The sequence below is a fragment of the Convolutriloba macropyga genome, chromosome 6, assembly GCF_964194025.1.
Source record: "Convolutriloba macropyga chromosome 6, txConMacr16.3, whole genome shotgun sequence".
Classification (NCBI taxonomy): domain Eukaryota; kingdom Metazoa; phylum Xenacoelomorpha; order Acoela; family Convolutidae; genus Convolutriloba; species Convolutriloba macropyga.
This window is the reverse complement of record NC_134473.1, coordinates 27,709,674-27,729,628: the sequence shown is the minus strand read 5'-3', so window position 1 is coordinate 27,729,628 and position 19,955 is coordinate 27,709,674. Positions and strand designations below refer to the sequence as shown.

Sequence of the window (19,955 nt, the reverse complement as noted above, 5' to 3'; positions counted from 1 at the left end):
CCTAGAGAAGTCAAAAAGATATCACGCAAAATGTTGAAAAAGCGGCAAAATGAGGTAAAGCGAAACATTTTTTTATTCGACGAAGTAAAAAAAATAGGAGCGCTATAATAGCCGGCTGAGAAGATGAGGGCGGCTATTAATAAGAGATATAAATTGACATAATTTTTGAGAAATTTAGAAATTGAAAAAGCGTCAGTGTTCTTATTTGATGTGTGTAAATTCTGCATATTTGGTTAGATTCTAAAGTGACATTTAATTCAGCTTCTAAACTGAATGCAAACAAGCATAATGCTGATGCCAGCTAGTAATCGCTTTAGAGAACTCTGATAACCTAAGGCACCATGACTTAATGACCGGGCTTTGAAGGTTTATACCGTTTCTCTCGATTTTGCTCTTTGAACATTCACTATTTTGCGTAATTCAATGCGTGAAAGTATTTAAAATCCATTCAGTTGAAACACCGGAAGAAATCCGGAAAGCCGGAAGAGTTCCGTCAACGACTCAAAGTTGTATTAACAGAACGAACTGGCTGTTCAAGTAGCTTTTATCTCTTTCCAGAACGCATCAATGCAGAGAATGCACAGTCTTAAGGCAAAGAAGAAAACAACAAAAATTACAAGAAAAATTAGAAAAATTCAATAATTTGTTTTTCATGTAGTACAAGTACACATACAAACGAAAGTAATCTCACAAACTACACGCATGAGGCTTTAATTTGATTACCAATAATACAATAAAACAATACAATGGGCCAATAATCGCACAAAGGACTAAAAATTAGCAAAATAGTTGAAAAAATTAGCAAAAGAGCTGAAATTAATCAACAAAAAGACAAAGGAAACAGAACACAATTCAAAGGCCAATTAAACGTTTAAAATCAAAACTACGGCCCCAATAATATTCGTAAAAAAACTATCAGTCAAAATTTTTAAACTGAATTTCAAGCAAACTTAGTTCCGCTCTATTTCCAGCGAAATCATTTGCACACAAAAATCTAAAAGGGCTAAAATCGATTTATAACAAATAATAAAAGCAGAGCTAATTAGAACTTTAGGTCTCAGTAAAATGATGGACTGATACATGCTAGAATGCGGATAAGGACAGAAGCTAACACACAAAAAAACGGCACTATTTTTTGATTTTTTACATATAAAAACCAAACTAAAAAATGTAGAAAGACAATTACATTTCCTTATTTAGCACTAAATTTAGCATATAGCTATCCTCCTGTATAGATCAAAATGTAGAAATATAAATTAAACATTGGGAACAATAAAAAAAATTAGCAACAAAATTGCACTTAAAAAAGACAGATTTTCAAATACTGAACGCCACAAAATCATTCAATTATTAGAAAAAAATCAGGATCCCTGACAATTCAGAAAAAAAAAATTTTCTTGTAATTAATGGCATAGAACAAACAAAAAAGAAATGAACATAAAAACTGCCAAAAACGTTTAAGCATGTGTACAGTACTTTAAAACAAAAATACCTAACGTTATAAAGAGGCATTTTAATGAAAGCCAAAGAAAAAAAACGAAAACTGCCAAAATCGCTTAAGCATGTGTACAATTCTATAAAACAAAATAACTCAAGTTATAAAGAGGCAAAGGTAAATTGGCATAGGCACTGATTTGTGAAAAAAAGTCCGCTAAGATTCAAAATGAAACTAAACTAAAAAAAGCCTAGAATGAATTTTAAAAATTTGGGAAATGTGTGCTCATTTAGAATTTAAAACTCATTATTAAACAAAAACACTGTGGTATCGATTGCAGAGGTTCACTTATTAATACAGCTTCTATTAAAAATGATTTCTACAAAAAACTAATTCATAGAGCAAAAAAACGGCCAATTGGACGACAAAACGGCTAAAAATGGTTATCTATATGCGGCATTCTGTCAAAAAAACACTCAAAGCGCATGATCAAAAAAATCTCGCTCAGAAAAAATTGGTTCACACGGCAATTTTTCTCTTTCGCTTTTAGGTCAAAACGCCGTCTGAAATAGTACTTCCGGTTAAAAAACCTTAAGAAAACCAATACTCCTCTTCGAGTCGTAAAAACCAAGAGCGCCTAAATAATAGCCGTTGAGAGGCTGATGGCGGCTATTAAACAGTAAAATCAAGTCAAATTGCCGCACATGAGCAAAAACCCACTATCCATTTTGTTCGTACAACTTTAGAACTAGAATGAAACAATTTTACGTCACAAACCACCCACTTTTGGGCTCCGCTTCCTTCTTTGGCGGGATCAAAACCACCACTACAAATTTGACCACTACAAAAATCAAAATGTGTGAAGATCTAAGACAGCAACCCAAAATAGATCGAAATCTTTGAATTGTGTGAAAGTCTCAGACGCAAAAAAAAGTGGCCATAGTGACCAAAAGAAGAGCATTCATGCTCACCAAATTAACAGTCTGAGATGTGGGGAATAATTGAAAAAGCACAGCTGAGAACAGGCTACTGTTAATACACTGCAGACTGAAAGCCTACAGCTGCTCCGCTGCGATTACGCAGAAACACATTTACTTATTTGCTAAAAAACGAATATAAACAAACAAATAATTAGCTACTGCCGTAGCTACCACTGTATTCTTCTTCTGACTTTGGCTTATTTTACCAAATAAACATCATAGCTAAAACCATCAATCACAAAAAAAAGTTATAAAACGAGCTACTTCCCATTTACGAAAAATTATCCGCACTACTATCTAGATGTTGGAATCATTAGTGTCATTATTGTTTGATATTCAGACACCTATAGATTTCCCAATAATGCAGAGAAATGTCAAATAACCTGTCCAAGAGGCGGCGCCACCTGACGAATGGATTTCTTCAACCAATTGACATTTCTACTATTTCGTTTCTGCCAGAAAGAAAATGGCTAATGGTTTTGAAAAGCGGCGAACAATCCCTATTTATACCTTCGCTTCAATTAACTGTGCTGGCCATTTAAAAAATGGCAAAAAATGTCTTCACTTGGAATGGTCTGAAGCAAGAGGCAGTTTATTAAGTTTTCTGTATAGAAATTTCCCATATCTTGTGCCAATCAATATTCTATGCAAAATTCTACGCATATAGATTCGTTGCAAATGTTTCCTGACAAAATGCAGATCTTAATTGTTACTGTAGGTACACCGCTCATATTTGAACGCACAAATCATCTATCACGAAATTGTTTTTTTAACGTTTTTAATACGAACTAATTAACAACAAGAAACATAAACCGACAAATGTCAGAAGAATTGCTCTTGAACGACAGGCGAGGCAATTTAAGGGCTTCGAACCTTTAACCTACCGATCCACAGCCTACCGCACTGAGCACTGCGCAATGAGTCACTTTTTTCCCCAAACTGCAACCGATTATATATTAGCAACAATCTTTACTTCGGAGAGAGCAATAGAGATCACTCAAAAATGATCGTAAAAAAAGTCACTTGAGAAGTCAAAGAATGTTCTAGGAGAAAAGCGCAAAAATGTCAAGCGAAAAATTTGCATAAAAAAGACACACACGTTTACAATAATTGCTATGAACTTCGTTCAAGAGCAATTAAAAATATGAGTCAATTATCAAATAGAATGTGACATGCCCATTCGGCCTTGATCGTTTCCAGGTAATTGTTTCCCGCAGAAAAAACCTCGACCCCCTTTTTATAATATATTTCCTAAATATGTTTCAAGGATAAATTTGGTTGGTTCTTAATTACTTCTGAAGCCATAACCGATAATTTGTTATTATTCTAAAACAACCGGATGGCATATCCAACTAATTCAGATGCAGTAGGCACTCATGTGCTTCAAGAATTGGTTTTTGTGTCATCTGATGATAAAGTTGTATAAGTGGCAATTACTATAAAGAAGCATAAACCGACTAACGTCGGATGAATTGCTCTCCAACGACAGGCGTGGTGGGAGGGGGGGAGGCAATTTAATTTAGGGGTGTAGCTTGGAAGTTTATTGAGTGCAAAAAACGCGGACCTCTGGTAAATTTTTGGGAGCAAAATCAGTAAACTTTTAGACGGAATTCCAGCAAATTTTCAGTGCTGCATTATATCAAATGAAGAAAATGCGACAAAATTTTTTAAATCTAAGAAACAGACTAAAATCACACACTTTTTAAACAACCGAAAAAACATCAAATAAAACTATAGGCCTTAGGAGAACGTTAGAATGATACATGCTAGCGTGGAGAACATGGGCACATGGTGAAAAACATTTAAAGACATCCACAATTTTTGAAGTTGTAGATTAAATTTAAGGAAGGAAGTAAAACCAATGAATTTCTCTATTTAGCATTTGAAGCATAGAAAAAGTACATAGCATCCTCCTGTACAGATTAAAAATGCAAAACATTCGCAAGATTTCCTCTCTAAAAATTTTGAAATGTCAAAAATTTATAAAAATGCAGATATGAAAAACTTTTTAGCTATTTTTAGCGTCTCGACGCAAAAAATTAAATTTTGAACAAAACAAAACTAATATCCCTAGAGGGAAATAAAAAAGACTAGTAATTATATCCAAAAAACAAACAAAAAACTGAGAAAACTACCAAAATCCGATTAGCATGTGTGTAATTTTATAAATCGAAAAAACCTCTGTTAGAAATGAATAATCAAAATGAAAATGACATATTCACTAAATATTGAAAATGAGTCCGCTTAAAAATGAAATCAATAAAAAAATTCAAAATAATCAAAAAATTGAGAAATGTGCCCATTTTACAATTGAAAAGCATTGTTAGGCTCTAAAAGACATTATGAATTTCAGAGGTTTACAGACTAATACAGCAACGCCTAAGAAATATTTCCACAAAAACGCAAGTTACAAACAAAAAAACTGGGCCAATTGGAATAATCATCCACTGAACGCAGAATATGATTAAAAAACTCCTCTCACTCAGAAAAAATTGGTTCACATGGCAATTTTAAAATAATGGCCGACACGTTAAAAATAACTGCTTCTAACTTCGTTCGAGAGCAATTAATAAAATGCTCAAACAGATAAAGAAACGTAAAATCGAATATCATTCATCTTGCGAGCGCCATAAAAATTTGCGATTAACCGATAAAACCCGAGCTACCAAATACATATGATCAATACAACACAACACAGCGGACCTACCCCAGACACCGACTGAGATAAAAAAAAACCCGTTAAATGTTTTCGGTGCAATATTATTATCTTTCAGAAAGTTGACTTTTTATGGAAAACTCTCAAAATTCCGAAATCAGTTTTACGTGCGAAAATTAGGTACACGTTGGAATTAAACTAAGTGTCTTATTATGGATAAACGCTAAACCGAATCCTTATCCTAATCCAAAAAATATTCAATACCTTAACGTGAGTTAAATTTAGTGCTTATAACCATGCATCAATATCAGGATTTTGATCAGCTGAGGTAAATTTTGAGCACAGCGATTACGTAGCAATGAAAACCAGTCATGGATGCTCAACGTAAATCAAGCATTACCTGTCTCTGTAACGAGAAAAATTGAAACCCATTAAGAAAGAAGATGAGAACAATCGGATTGCATCAGTGCGACAATTTGTGCATAATTTGATTCATATATAAACATACACTGAACACACGCACACAAAAGGGAGTTATAATTGAGACACTCGTTAATTGGACAATTATGATTTGGTTAAAAAAAAGTGAATTCAGAATTTTTTTCAGTGATCGAACAAGTCTAACCTAATGTGTACACTTGTTCCAGCCAGGCCAATGCAAAGATCAACAGCACTCCAGGTGATGTCGATGCTTGCGTCATTTCTGCATAATCGGGCGACCACCCTCAGAGCTCCATAATAAAAAATTATCCTTCAAATTCCGTAAAGCTATTCATGTAATCTGAAACCACCAATGAGTGCAACATGGATCACAGTTCTGTACAAAGTCATGTTCCCGAGAGCCGAGAAAGAGTAGGGGCAATTCTAAAAGTCTAGCTTAACGTTTTTGACTTGAAAGTTCACCGCCTCGCGACAATCAGAGGTGATCAATGAAAAACATGCCGCAAACACCATCAAACGTACCATTAAAATAAACAACCTGCAGTGCATATTCTTGGAGCAACTGAAAAGTAGATTTCGCTTCTTGACCGCAGTATTAAGATGCAGCAACTGAGCCAGAATAGATAAAGTGATTTAAAAGTCCTATCAAAAGAAAAATTTGTGTCATCAGCAGTCATCATTAAAAAAATTCCCTCAATCAAACTTCAAAGAGAAGCGAATTGTCATGGGTTACTTACAAATTTAGAGAGCTCGGTCAATTAAAGACTGAATTAGCTAAATTGATTCAAATATTTATTTACATTTTTTGTCAACCACATAATTGAGTCGAATTTAACACCCATAAAACAGCAGCCCAAAGAGTACCAGAAAGAAAACTTGAACAATGAGCTCTTTCGGCTTTTGGGGGATGAATTAAAAACAAACAAACTTAAAGAAAAACAAAACCATCAGAAAATTTGCGGATCGGTATTTAGAAAAGGAAGCTTTGTCATATTAATTTACGAAACGCTCCGATTTTCGAAATATTATTCCATAATTCTAATATTATCCCGAAAGCTTAATAAAAAATAACTCGTTTTCTCCAAATAAAACGTAATGAGAAATATCCGAATCGGCAGCTTTTTAATCATTCAAATATTTCAGACAAAGCAGCTAAACGCTAATTTTTTGAATCCACAGAGCTCAATTCAGAAAAAAATGGTTTCCTAATCAATCAAAAATATGGTCAGTAGTTTTAGCTTTCACAAGAAAAAACTTTCCATGAAAGACATTTGCCTAGCATACTTTGGTCCATGAAGAAATAGAACAATTAAGGCAATGATCCAATTTTTAAAACATTGTAATTACATCAAAATCTAAATTCATTAAAATACTGTCGGCACAGAAGCATTTTCGCTAAAAGAAAACTGCAGAATCAAATCTCATGAAACAAAACATCCAACAATTTTCAAGCTTTTTTCAAGCAAAACGTACTGTTCAGTTTTTTTTGAGATTGGAGAGAACTACTTCAAACATATTTGACCCGGTTACTGATTGACATTTACCCTAAAATGCAAAAATTGGTACAAAATGTTGATTTTAACCACATCAAAACATTAGCTGAAAGGTTTATTAAGAAAGGGGAAAAATGGACCTAAAATGTTAACAGTTCTTGCATAGATAAATAAATAAATAAATGATTTTTAACAAAACAAACACAATATATAACTCAATTGAATTAATTTCCTTGAGATGAATTCAGTTAAGTTGCTGTTATTTTCATTAAAATGTTTGCAGAACATTGAGACTGAATTACATTTTATCTAAAATTCATTGAAAGGTTGTCAAAATATGAGTAATTTTATATTCAACACACGAATCGAGACATGGTCCGCAGACCACAGTCCAAGAGCTTTTCCTGAAAATCAAAAAGTGTAGCCAAGAAGAAGCAAACATGACAGCAAAATTGTTGTTTATTCTGTATTTTGTCTTAAAACTATTTTCTTTGATCTTCGAGACTATTCTTCACAATTTCGAGCTGGCTTTCGAAAACGCTTTAACTGAACTTCAAAAACTTCTCTGAAAACGATTTGACTTTTCAGTTACCTTGTCTTTTGGGGTCAATGAAAAAATTTGAGAAACCAGTTCCATTTTCGCGAGTTTTGATCCTAATGTCACTAAAAAATGAAGGAGTGATTTATTAAAATAACCAACGCCATATTCCACAGCAACTCATTGCCGTACAAATGAAAAAAATAGCAAAACTGATACTTGAGCTGCTCAGTAGAGGTCCGTCAACAACAGTTAAAAACTTTGGAGTACACTTGCTATCTTTCCTTTGCAAATTTCACATAGGCGTTGTCGCTGTACATATTCGTGCATAATTAAGTAATCAGATGTAACTTTTTATTGTTATTCGATAAAATTTACGTTTTCTGATAGCTAATGGCCAAATAGCTAATGGCTAGGAGAACGTAATTATATTCCATAAAGGTAAATAAGAACACATGTTTTCATATATGAAATGAACGCTACTTAAAAACTGAAGCAAATTTGCGCTGCCCAGAAGAGACAAGCCCGAACTAGTATCTGGACATTAAGTTTCTAGTTAAAAATTTACTGTTTGTCAGAAGTGCTGGAAAATGACCTTTGTCCAACACTTTTTCATAAACTTTTTTTAATTCTTTTTATCATTTACTGTTCAGATTAAAAAGAAAATAAGCAATTGGAAAAGAGAAGCAATTTCTTTTGAAAGTGCTGATTTTCACGTCCGAAAAGTATTTCTCCAAATATTGCAAAATTTCCAATATGGACTGTCAATATTCACTTAAAATCTCGAGAACTGAAGTACCTAGCTTTTGTTATAGAGCATTACATTGATATTTGTTCGTACAATAAATAAAAAAAATTTAAAAGTACCTGCTCTCTTCAAATAAAGGATTCTTTATAGCCTTCCTCACGGTGTATATGTTTTATACAAAAAACATGCAAAACATCGAAAATTTGTGACAGTTCGCAGAGTCTAGAGCATAACTGTCATAATCAACAGTTTGATCGAAACTTAGCGCTAGCTATGCTGAACTGAAGAGTTTTTCAATATTCGACTGTTTGTCCAAAAAAATTTGTTGACCATTAATTCGTCTTCCTAAAAGCACAAGAAACAACAAAGCGTTCTTTCGCTCATCTGGGAGCCAGGTGCTGGACTGCACTAACCGAGTATTTGAGAATTGAAGTAGGATAGTTTCAAAATGAAGTAAAAAAATCTTCTATTCTGCCAATCTTTTTGATTAACTCCCCAGCCAGCTTCGAGGAAAGAAAAACCAGTCAAACAATTGAAGAATTTTGTATTTTTGCCGCTAGAAGGCTTCTAGCTGGGGACTGGCTAGCGCCCAAAATTCCAGAGAATTTGTTTGGTGGTTCCTCTTGTTGTAGGGAGTGCACTGTTTCGTCCCCAAAAAAGTTGCTCTCTCGGCTGCTTGAACACTTCACTCTGGATAATTAAATAATAATCAAAATATATAATACCAGCAACAATTAATGTTATAGCCAGAGATAGAAAATTGAGTAATTTCAAAAATCAAAAGGAAATTTTCTATTTAAACTGATGAACGGTGCACAGTAAATCAAACCAATTCAATCACTATCCGCAAGCATCCACAAATCAGATAATTTACTTCCTAACCCAAATAATTATAAATAGTTCTGCCTCCCAGTAGCTGAGCTCCTGGCAAGAAACTTTTTATCTTCTCAACGAACAATCTCCAACCACTTTGCAGTCTCACTCACAGAAACTTACGAAATTTTGCTCTTTCACAAAGAACTCACTCAATTGTTACAATTCTTCTCTCGCTAAGAACCAACTGCTCCACTTGGCGTTTTCTCTTTCTCTCAATTTCCACTGATGAAACACTATTCCTCAGCCTCGTAAGCCTCTTTCTCTCTCTATCTGTCTCTCTCTCTCTCTCTCTCTCTCTCTCTGAACGTTTTTCTTGTGCCTAAGGGTACTCAACCTTATCAGGTTTTATCAGCATTAAGTAAAGTGTCGTTTCATTTAGACCAAACATTTGACCATTTTGACCAAATGTAAAAGAGCAATAGTGGGCGTAGAAAGTCAGTTACAAAATGGAACTTATATCAGGTAATTGTCTTATCAAGGTGACCAGAATTTCGTGGACAACTCGCTTTGATAATTTCAGGATCCAACAACAGATATGTTTCATGTTCAACAGTTCTTATATAAGTACATGCATTCTGTTTTTATCCTTTCCCTGTTAATGATACTTTTCTGATCTAGCCTATAACTTTTGCTCCCCCTGTGCATCTGGCAATGTCTATTTTTAATCAATTTTTAACTGTTCTGCTTATGATCATAAGGATGGAAAAATCAAGGAAAACTTAGATCGAACTGCCCTTTTCTTTGTATAATATTCGTCAGCCTCGATACTTTGAAACTGAACGATAACTAATTTGCGTTTTTTTTGCTTTTTAATGTGCCTTTTAAAAAGATATTCTTACTGTGGAAAAAGTTTGGCTTCACTCATAGAGTCAAAAACAATCAGTTATTGCTTCTTTTTGTTTGTTTTAAAAGCAAAATAAACAGCTTTGGGTTACCGGAAAGAGCTCGCCTGTTCTGATTCAAATTAATTGTACAAGGAGTCACCAGTTAAAACGTCAGGGCGATCGAGATTGAAGAAGTAGGGTTTTGAAGACTTGCGGGAGGGTGGTGAGTCTTAGCAAGAGTTCTGACAAGTAATTAGTCCATTCTATCTACCTCAATTATCAAACTTAATTCATAACTCATTATTTCTATTATAAATTCCAGTTTAACACTTTCTGAACTTCCAATACTTTAATTGCTGCTTTTGATGACAATATTGATTCCTTCCACAGTAAGCTTACCAAAACTATAGTATTGTAACTTTGTCTCCGCTCATGTTTCAAGTAGACACTGATTTTCCCAAACTTCAACTGATATACTTGACTGACATAATTTTTTCAATTCACGTTTTATTTCATTTCCTCATGCATGTCCCTTGAACCGCCCTTCTCTACTTAATTTTGACATGATGCCAAACCCGTCCAGTTACTTTACATAGAAACAAAATACTTGCCGCATTACACCATAAAGGTATCAGTTTTTAGTTATCAAAAGTCTTTCTTACTACCATTCGCAAAAATTAAAAATGGTGAATCCTTTTTTCATATACAATTTGCGTTGCCTTTTCACACAATAAGGTTTGTGACAAATTCTTTTATCTTTTTCTTTTGTTTTTATTCTCCATGCTGTGAGTAAACGTTAGGGGCAAAAAATATCCTTTTTCTTGAAAACTGCAAAAAATGGCCGACAAATCCTTGTTTTTTCTCCTTTTTTGTTTTTTCTTCCCTTATTTACGCAGTAATTTTTCTTAGATAACACACCTATAATATCCATCCTGATAACACTAAACAGTAACCCCAAACTCGTAGCTGCTTATAGGGAATATATACTCAGCTTTATTATACCAAAATGGCTTTTAGGGGTGCAATTATGGTGTTTGGTGGGAATTCATAAATAAATATCATTGCTTTTCCCAAGCTCTTCCATTCTTCTTTTGCTGTAATCATACTTAATTCCTTTCGTTTAATGATCTCTGAGTTTCATTTTGACTATTTCTGACAACTTGATCACTGCGAAGCTAGTCTCTCGTTTGTTTACATAACAAATGAAAATACTCTCCACTCCAACTTCCATCGCTCAAATTCGTTCCTTTTGTTTACATAGTAAATCGGCTCAAGATTAGCTCCAAAACTCTGCAAACTAATTAACCACCCAATTTCAAAGCTTCAATGTCATGTAGTCTCAAAGACCTTACACTACAAATTCCGCACAAATCTTCATCATCATCAACAAAGTAAACTTGGTCAATCGATTTCAGTAGAATTCTATACAGAAAAATAACACATTAGTTAGTTAATACAATTGAAAGATAATATATTCATTTTTCTAAATGCTTTTCTGAAACATATCCCTTCCAAAATTAATCCAAACAATTACGTTGATGCGGTTATTATATTCATTAAAAGCCATCAATAAAAACTACCAATGTAATCAATGTCCCTACCTCATGTAATGAGGGAAGGATCTCTCCGCTAGCCTCGTTTTTGCGTTAACCCCCAAATAGTATTCGAAGAAGAATTCGAGTGTCTTCAATTTCATGTTTTTAGAGAAGCTATAGCGTTTCACAAAATCCCTTGTTTTCCCCTGAAAAACTTAGCAGAAAGTTCAGTAATGCGAGCAGACAGTCAATTTCTTTCCGTCAGTTGTTGCTATTTCTTAAAGAACGTTTATTTTGGTTGTCTTTTGTCATAGGTCAAGCACACATTTCAGAGCATCCATTTTTATCCCAAAAATCGTATTAGCTGCAGAATATTAAAATTTTCAACGGCACTTTGACAGACGAAGTTTTACAGTTTGGAAAATTAATCCTTCGTAGAGCAAGAAACGACACTAAAAATTTCGCAAGAATCATTTTGTAAATATCTAAACACAGGCGTCTTTCCTTGGAAAATTTATTGGACAGAAACGAAAAGCACGGAACGTTTTTTTTTACAAAAACTCCGTATTGATGTCAAACATCCATACAATTTTTCTTGGTGCAATAAGGTCGTAATCAATTGTGGGAAGGTACTTTGTGGGTTATCAGAGTCCACCTGGAAAAACCAGTCCTCAAATTGTTAACGGAAAGTCTATGGAATAAAAGCAGCACAAAATTTACTAATTTCACACCAAAGCGTAATACATCTTTCGTTTATCTGTTTTTGTTTGAATTACTATCATTATTATTTGAGAGCTTTTAATGTTATCATGAGTTATGTGATGAAGCTGGCGTTTTGTATAAAATGGAACATCACCAAAAGCCGAATATTGAGATGCTTCCTTTGAAAAAAAACAAGATAATTATTGGAGCACTTCGTGTTCTCTCGAGTGCCTCTCATACCAGGTTGAATAATTATGCCCAACCGACTATTATCAATCTGACAAAATATAACTGGTTCTATTAAAACTTATTTAGTTGCGGAAAAATAACACCAAGAACAAGAACACAAATAACCAAAAGTAACGTTTTCACAGCGTTCCAGATTCTAAGCTTTTGATTAGAACCATTTCAAGTATTTGGCATTATTTCCCTTATATTTCTCAGTCACGTGGTCAGATTTGTAAAATTTTGGGTGCTTGGCAAATCCTTGGCCACCATCATTATTTTCTTGATTGAAGGGTGAGCCTAATGATCTACTTGAACGTTTAACATAGTCGACACTTTGACTAACAGTTTTGCATACCGAAATTGCCAACCGTTTTCTACTTTTTCCGTTCTCTTCTGGTAGCAGAAGACTGTGTGCACAATTTTGCACAAAATCTTGACCAAGCTTTGACTGCATCAAGTTGAATTTAGACCTTTTGTATTCAGAATTTTTCAGACCCAGCTCCGTGGATTGTTTCGCACGTTCTTTCTGAAAGGCGTTAGATCTATCTTTGTTTTCAATGACAGACCCTCTGTCTCTGCTGTACACCTTTGAATCATCCATGAATTGAGGCTCCGGACCACGATTTAATGATCCAAGGGTCAGAGAAGTTGAGAGTGGTTTCAGCTCCTGCACATTTTTCAAAAACCTATTCTTGGGAGCAATCGAGGATTGAGTTTTTCTCATTGCACCACTTGTCGTAATCGACTTTTCGTAATCGAGTTTATGATTGCTAAAGCCCTCAGGACGTAATGCATTAATGGCAGGGTGTACTGTTTCGCGTTCCGACATTTTGATGCTACATTTTCCCGGTTGATCATAATCTGAACGACGATTACAACAAGGCGGCTCGTTAATGTGCGTTCGCACATGATGTTCCGACCCGAGCTCATCTACATTTTTGACTAAAATGTCAACCAAATCAAGAGATAACAAAAATAGATGTTTGAGTTTAAAACAATCGTTACACATTCTATCTACTAATTGAATTACTAATGCCATGCTTCATTACAGCACCAACGTGACCTGAAATTGAAGAGACTAGAAAAAAAAATAGCACCAACAAAATTTTGGCGGCAAAAAATGAATATCTAAATTTAAAAGCACCTGGTAACAACGTCAAAATGCAGTCAGATAAAACCTTAACTACACAAGTTTACCTTTTACTAACTATACAGCAGATGAAAAGTTTTCTTAACGAGACTAGGTAACAAGCCGACAAAAAGAACGAACAGTGAGGCGAAACTTAAAAATTAATCAACATTTTTTGCACCAAGAAAATTCAAAAATCTTAAAAAACATTGGTTTTTAATAAAAAATCCTTGATAAATTACTAAAAAGTCATTACAAAACCAAAAGCACCCGTCTGTGGTCAGACTATGCCATAGAAACAAACTAAAGAGAAACTCAAAAAATTACAAACGATTTGCGAAAACACAAACCTTTGCTACCATTAAAATCAATAGCTATCATCTGAATATGTATTTTTAATTCAGTTGTTATTTCTGCTATTTCAGTAGAAGGATTTATACTGAAAGATTAAATAAGTTTACTTGGGCCACATTTAAAAACCATTGGGATCTGTTATTACGCGATTGTTCTGAAGGAAGAGAAAAAGAAACGCAAAAAATGGCCATTCAATAAACGTTCAGAAAAACGAAACAACAGTGGCACATAATATCAATATATATGTTATTTCTTGAAATACACGAAATTCGATGGGACATCTGATTGATGAATAGAAGTTAAATTTGACGAAAGGAACCTATTCGCTATATACTGAATGTTTCGAGCAACATCATTCATTCAGTCCTCAATTACAAGCCTATGAGATCTGTGAGCAATTTACGGCTACCTAAAGAACAAAAACAGCGAATTCAGGAAAAAAAATTGAGCGACAAAAGGGTCGAAGGCATTAAAAAAATGAACTTTTCACTAAACACTCTTCAATTTTAAATTAATTTTTCAGGAGCAATGGGAAAACCTTTTTTATCAATATAATTTCAAAAAATCAACAAATATAAACAAATACATTAGACGCACGAAAATTGCGGGAAAACACGTATTATCAACGCCATTAAATTCATTAGCCTTCAAAGGAAGCCAGTATATACAATAAATGATGCCTCGAGGGGACAATAAGTTTTTTTGCCAATCGTATTTCATCAATTAGACCTTACAACAAGTTAATGACTATGAAAACAACAACAGAGAGAGGCAAAAACCACAAATTCAGTAGAAAAGTGCCTGAAGAAAATGTCGAAGCAACTCAAATCATAAGCTCTTCCCTGAAAACTTTATTTATGATCCGTTGAACTTCTTCCCTAAACCAATAGGGACTCTCAGCAGTAAGATGATGTGATAAGATTTCAAAAGGATCGAAAAACAAAATAAAGTACCCAAAAAAAATATGAATTCTCGTGGCATTGATGTTTTAAAACTAATAGGTAGAAGATAAAACCGCTAACCAGATTAATTTTGGCTATAGTAGAACGGAAATGGATTCTGTTAGAACCAACAATGACCAAGAGTATTCACGAAAAAAAATTAGGAATGGTTGAATTTCAAAAAAGTTTCGAAAAATTATTTTTAAACCCTTAACAGCCAGTAAACTCAATCTTTCATCGGAGCTCAATGACGATGCTCAGATATAACCCATAGGGAGGAAAATGATGTCTGTCATGCATAGATAGTTAAAAAGACATCACAATAAGTCTTATGACAGAAAACAATAACAAAAACAGCAAAAACTAAAATTCAGTAGAAAAATGCGAGAAGAAAGTGTCGAAGACAATTAAACCATTAGCTATTCTCTGAAAACTTTCTCTGTGATCCACTGAACGTCCTCTCTAAGCCAATTGGATTACAATAATCTTTGGATAATGTGATAAAGAGTTCAAAAGTGACCAATAATTCAAAAAATCCAAAAAAAAAATTTAAAAAAATTGAAATCTTTGTCATTGAAGTCATATAACCAATAGCTAGAAGATAAAACAGCTAAACAGAATATTTTTAGTCGCAGTAAAAAGCAAGTGGGTCCAGTCAATACTGAAACTCACTAACAGTTCAAGAAAAATTTAGGAATTGTTATTGTTCAAATAAAATTTTCGAAAAATGATTTTTATTTTAACAGACATTAAATTCAATAGCTTTCAACGGAAGTCAATAAAAACGCTCAAAGATGCCCCGGTGGCAGTACATTTATGTTTGTCATGCATAGGTATTCATTATGAGATCACAGTAAGTATAATGACTATTAAAACAACAAAAAAAAACAGGAGAAAACCAAAAAATCAGTAGAAAAGTGCAAGAAGAACGTGTCGAAGCCATTTAAACCATAAATTTTTGTTTAAAATTTTTATTGGTCATCCACAGAACATCGTTTTTAAGCTAATGGGAACTGTCAATATTTGGATAATGTGATAAGATTTCAAAAGTAACCAATAATACGTAAAAATCCAAAAAAAATTTTAAAAAATTGAAATTTTTTGTCATTGAAGTCATATAACCAATAGATAGAAGATAAAACCGCTAACCAGTTTAATTTTGGTTGCAGTAGGAAGGAAGAGGGTGCTCTCACCCCTGGACTGACTTACAATTCACTATAATAAGATTATGATTCTTTAATATTCAAAAAAAAACTCGAAAAATTATTTTTTAAGTCTTAACAGCCATTAGCCGCCCCCTCAATGAAATAGACATGTTCACTTAATGCTCATTATGGAACATATTGCACTGTTAGTCAATGAATCCCTACCATAGGACTCCAAAAAAAATAGTAAAACTTCAAAAAGAAATTCAAAATTTCATTCAAAATTACGAAAACTCAGAATCGAAGCCAAAAAAAACATGAGCAATTCCTTGAAAACGACGTTTTTTGTTCATTGCGCTTCATTCGACTATAAAGGAGTTTTGTCATTAATAGAACGTCGATATAAAATTTGACTTGTCTCTAGGTGACTTAAAAAAGCAAAAAAGAGAAGTTTTATTAAAAAAAGGGCTCTCAATTAGAGTTCGATTTTTTTTTGATAGTGAACTTCCCTATGAGACCAGAACTAGTCTTTCTATCGCCTTGCATTCAACTTTTACGAACTCAAAATTTATTCTTTCTATAGAAATTTGAATTAATGTTTTCGTAAAAAAGATCTTAGTTTGAAGAAAATTGTACTAAAAGTGAACAATCATGCTAAAGATCCCATTGTTCACACAAAACTTCAATCCTCGATAACTCCTCGAAAAAAACGAAATTCAAAAAAATCTTTTTACTTTTGAATTCTACGCTGGACCAGCTTTTTAATGATACCACTCACATTTCTCTACGACGAATATATCGATCGGCCAAAATTCACTGAACAAAAAAAAAAAACCCATTTGAGTATATAGTTCCTTCCCCCACAAGTGGGGTCGGAACAATTAAACTTGAGATTGTTACCGTTAGGACTCGTGTGATTGCAATTTGAAAACGCGAAAGAAGTTTCAGCTATCTCAGAAACATCACAGGAAGTATTCAAAGTATCATTGAAGCGAGTACGGTTTAAATCGAAGTTCAAACTGCCGCTTCCACTATCGTTTTCAGAGTCAACTGTATCGCCACAGAAATAAAGATTGTCTCGCATCTGATTATTTTCGCTCATATTTTGTTTCGAAAATTGTTTATCGAAAAGGAGCTTCAAACGAGACTTGAGTTCCGGTGTTTCGTTTTCAAAATAGCTTATTTTTGGCCTTGAATCTCTTCTTTCAAATTCGTTTAGCCTCCAATCTAACATTCCTCGATTTTGTGAAGCTGCAGTAAAAATGCCTCCCTTGTCTGAATCCATCGGGATAGTTTCTGATTTAGATGTGTTTTTCTTTGCCGCTGTTTCAAATTTATGGTTCTTTTCACTCTGCTGAGACCAGAAATTATCAAATGATTTCTCAGAGACTTGACTGCAATTCAAATATTGCGAATCTTTCAAAAATTGCAAATCATAATCAGGATCAGGTCTTTGACTCCTCTCAAAAGTGTCAGAAGTATCGTTCAAATTACTAAAGTTAGACCCATAGAGGCCGCTTTCAGTTGCAGTCGCATTATTAGAGGAATTTACTTTTACGTTGTTGACTTCAAAGTCTGCTGTAGATTTTTGTTCGTTAAGTACAGAATTCAAGTTCATTTTGCGATAAATTGAGCGGTCTACAAATTCATCCTCCATATTGACCAAAGTTGCTCTGTCCAGCATTTCCTTGATATCTGTTTGCATACCGCAATCACGAGTCTCAGTGACATCAAAATTCTTATGCCGACTAAACAGCTGGTTCGCAGTTAAGTGCCGCAGCACATCTTCGTAATTCAAATCCAGCACTGCGATATCAATTTGATCGGATAGCTGCTCAACTGCAACATTATTCAGCTCATATTGACCTGCACATTTTTCTACTCTTTTTGAAGATTCCGTCTCCTCAATTTTTAGAAGTGTACTGATGCTGAATGTATTCTCTGGTGGAATATCAGGGAACACTTCAGAAAGGTTTTCAACATAATCGATTTCAAATCTTTCGGTCAACTCAAATTCCCGATCACAGCTTTCTTCGTGAAATTCTTCCAAAGATGGCGACATGAAAACCATATCAGAAAAACAGACATCGTTTTCCAATCCAAGAACTTGACTGAACGATTCATTTTCTACCAAATGACGAACGTCGAAACATGCGGACAAGTCAGGAAGATTTACTTCTAACTCCTCCGATGAAAATAAGTCATCAGTTAGTGATTTAACACCAATATCACAGTCTTCCACTAAAGGACATTCTAGAAAGGCCTCTTCAAGGTCAAACCCTGCAAACGCAAACTGGTCACATTCAAATGGATGAGGCATCGTTTCTTCGATCATAGGCCAAGAAACATCTGGCCACTCTATATCCCTAAACTCCTTTCCAATCGTGAAATACATCAAGGACTCTTCATACTTCTCGTTTTCATCGGATGTAATCGCTAGTTCTAATTCATCAGCAACTAAACGCGCACTCTTGTAATAATCAACAATTTTGACAGCGCTATCGGCAAGGTATTTATCAAACACGCAAAATTCGGAATCGTTTGCAACACCTGAAAATATCTTCACGCTAGCTGGTTTCAAATCAAATTTCAACTTGCAGTCACGAACGGCTTTATTGGAACTCCTGAGCAGCTCCAGTTCAAAGTTTTTAGCATCGAAATTGCATTTCAACACAACTTCATCTGAGTATGGGAATACAAGCTCAAATTTTGACCGATTCAGAACGGCAAATTCTGGACGACCCGAACTGGTCGCTCCATTTTTAACTTCCACATTTGTACCAAGACTATTTTCAGATCCAGTATTTCCTGCATCAACTGCTATAACTTCGCTAGTGACTTGTTTGCAACCTACCGACACTTTCTTGGGCGATACAATATGCTTATCAGATTGCTTCAATTGAGCACCATTAACATTCTTTTCACTAACAAACGCCGGAGACAACCACGTCCGCTTGCGAATTTTTCCCTCGTCGCAATTTGATCTATCATTGTGCGGCCAATGAATCGCTGAGTTGTTTTGCCTTCTAATGATTGTAATATCAGCATTTTCAAAACTCAAGCAGGCGTCTTTAATGCTACCCGTTGTGACAGTTCTTGAGGCTACTGAATTCATATCTACGCCTGTATCAACCTGGTTGAACGCTTTCTTTTTGTAGGCTAAAATGCGTTCAATTCTCGATGTATGGTTATTTGCATCGCCATATTGCCGTTTGGTACCATCCACGAAATCACAGTCATTTTGCTTGGATGCTTCTTTGGTTTCATTAATTTTGGACTTAAGAATCGTCGCTTCCAGTTTGGACGTTTCACAATCCAAACCTGCGTTAGCAGCATCTATATGTTCTTCGCTATCATTATTATTCACAAGAGACCTTTTGTTTTCGGAAGCTACATTTGACATGCTCAAGGGCAACGGCGTCTTTCGTATCAATGGAGACTGGAATTTTGAGTTTAGCTTTGCGCCATTACTACAGAGCACTTTGGGCAGGGAACCCTGAATTTGATTATTGTTTGCATCCCTTGAGACACCAGGTGACCCAATTGGAGATTCTCCGGTTCTTAACGAGGCCTTGCGTTCAAGATATAATTCGTTTTGATACCTCTTTAAACCCCCCAAAGCCTCCAAATAATTCCCGTTCATAGCTAAAAGTGTTCAGACTGAAAACAGTAAATTTGTTGACCTTTTCTAATTTTGCAGAAAAAATAACTTTAGCATTAATGAACGTTTAACATGACAGATGTAGCCTACATATCCGCCTCTCTGTCAAGGTCTATCGTGCAGCCTTGTTCTTGTTATACATTTCATACTTGTCAAAAAAACTATTTAACCAGGCGCTTGTTCAATGTTTTAATGAAAGCATCCTGAAAACTGAACTGACATCGAATTTGTTAACCTAAATCGATGTCAACCTAATTCGAATTTGTTAG

The 19,955-nt window shown here is 34.5% G+C and overlaps 1 protein-coding gene across 2 annotated transcripts in view; it reads right to left on the bottom strand.

Annotated features, from left to right (window-relative positions):
• The window catches only part of LOC142341606 (uncharacterized), a 60,246-nt gene extending 54,375 nt beyond the window's left edge, over nt 1–5,871 (bottom strand). For both annotated transcript variants that reach the window (XM_075392688.1, XM_075392690.1), the window contains exon 1: nt 5,697–5,871. In XM_075392688.1, coding sequence (XP_075248803.1) covers nt 5,697–5,772 — 76 coding nt within the window. In that variant the 5' untranslated portion in view covers nt 5,773–5,871. The remainder of the gene's footprint in view (nt 1–5,696) is intronic.
• Nucleotides 5,872–19,955: the final 14,084 nt, after the last annotated feature.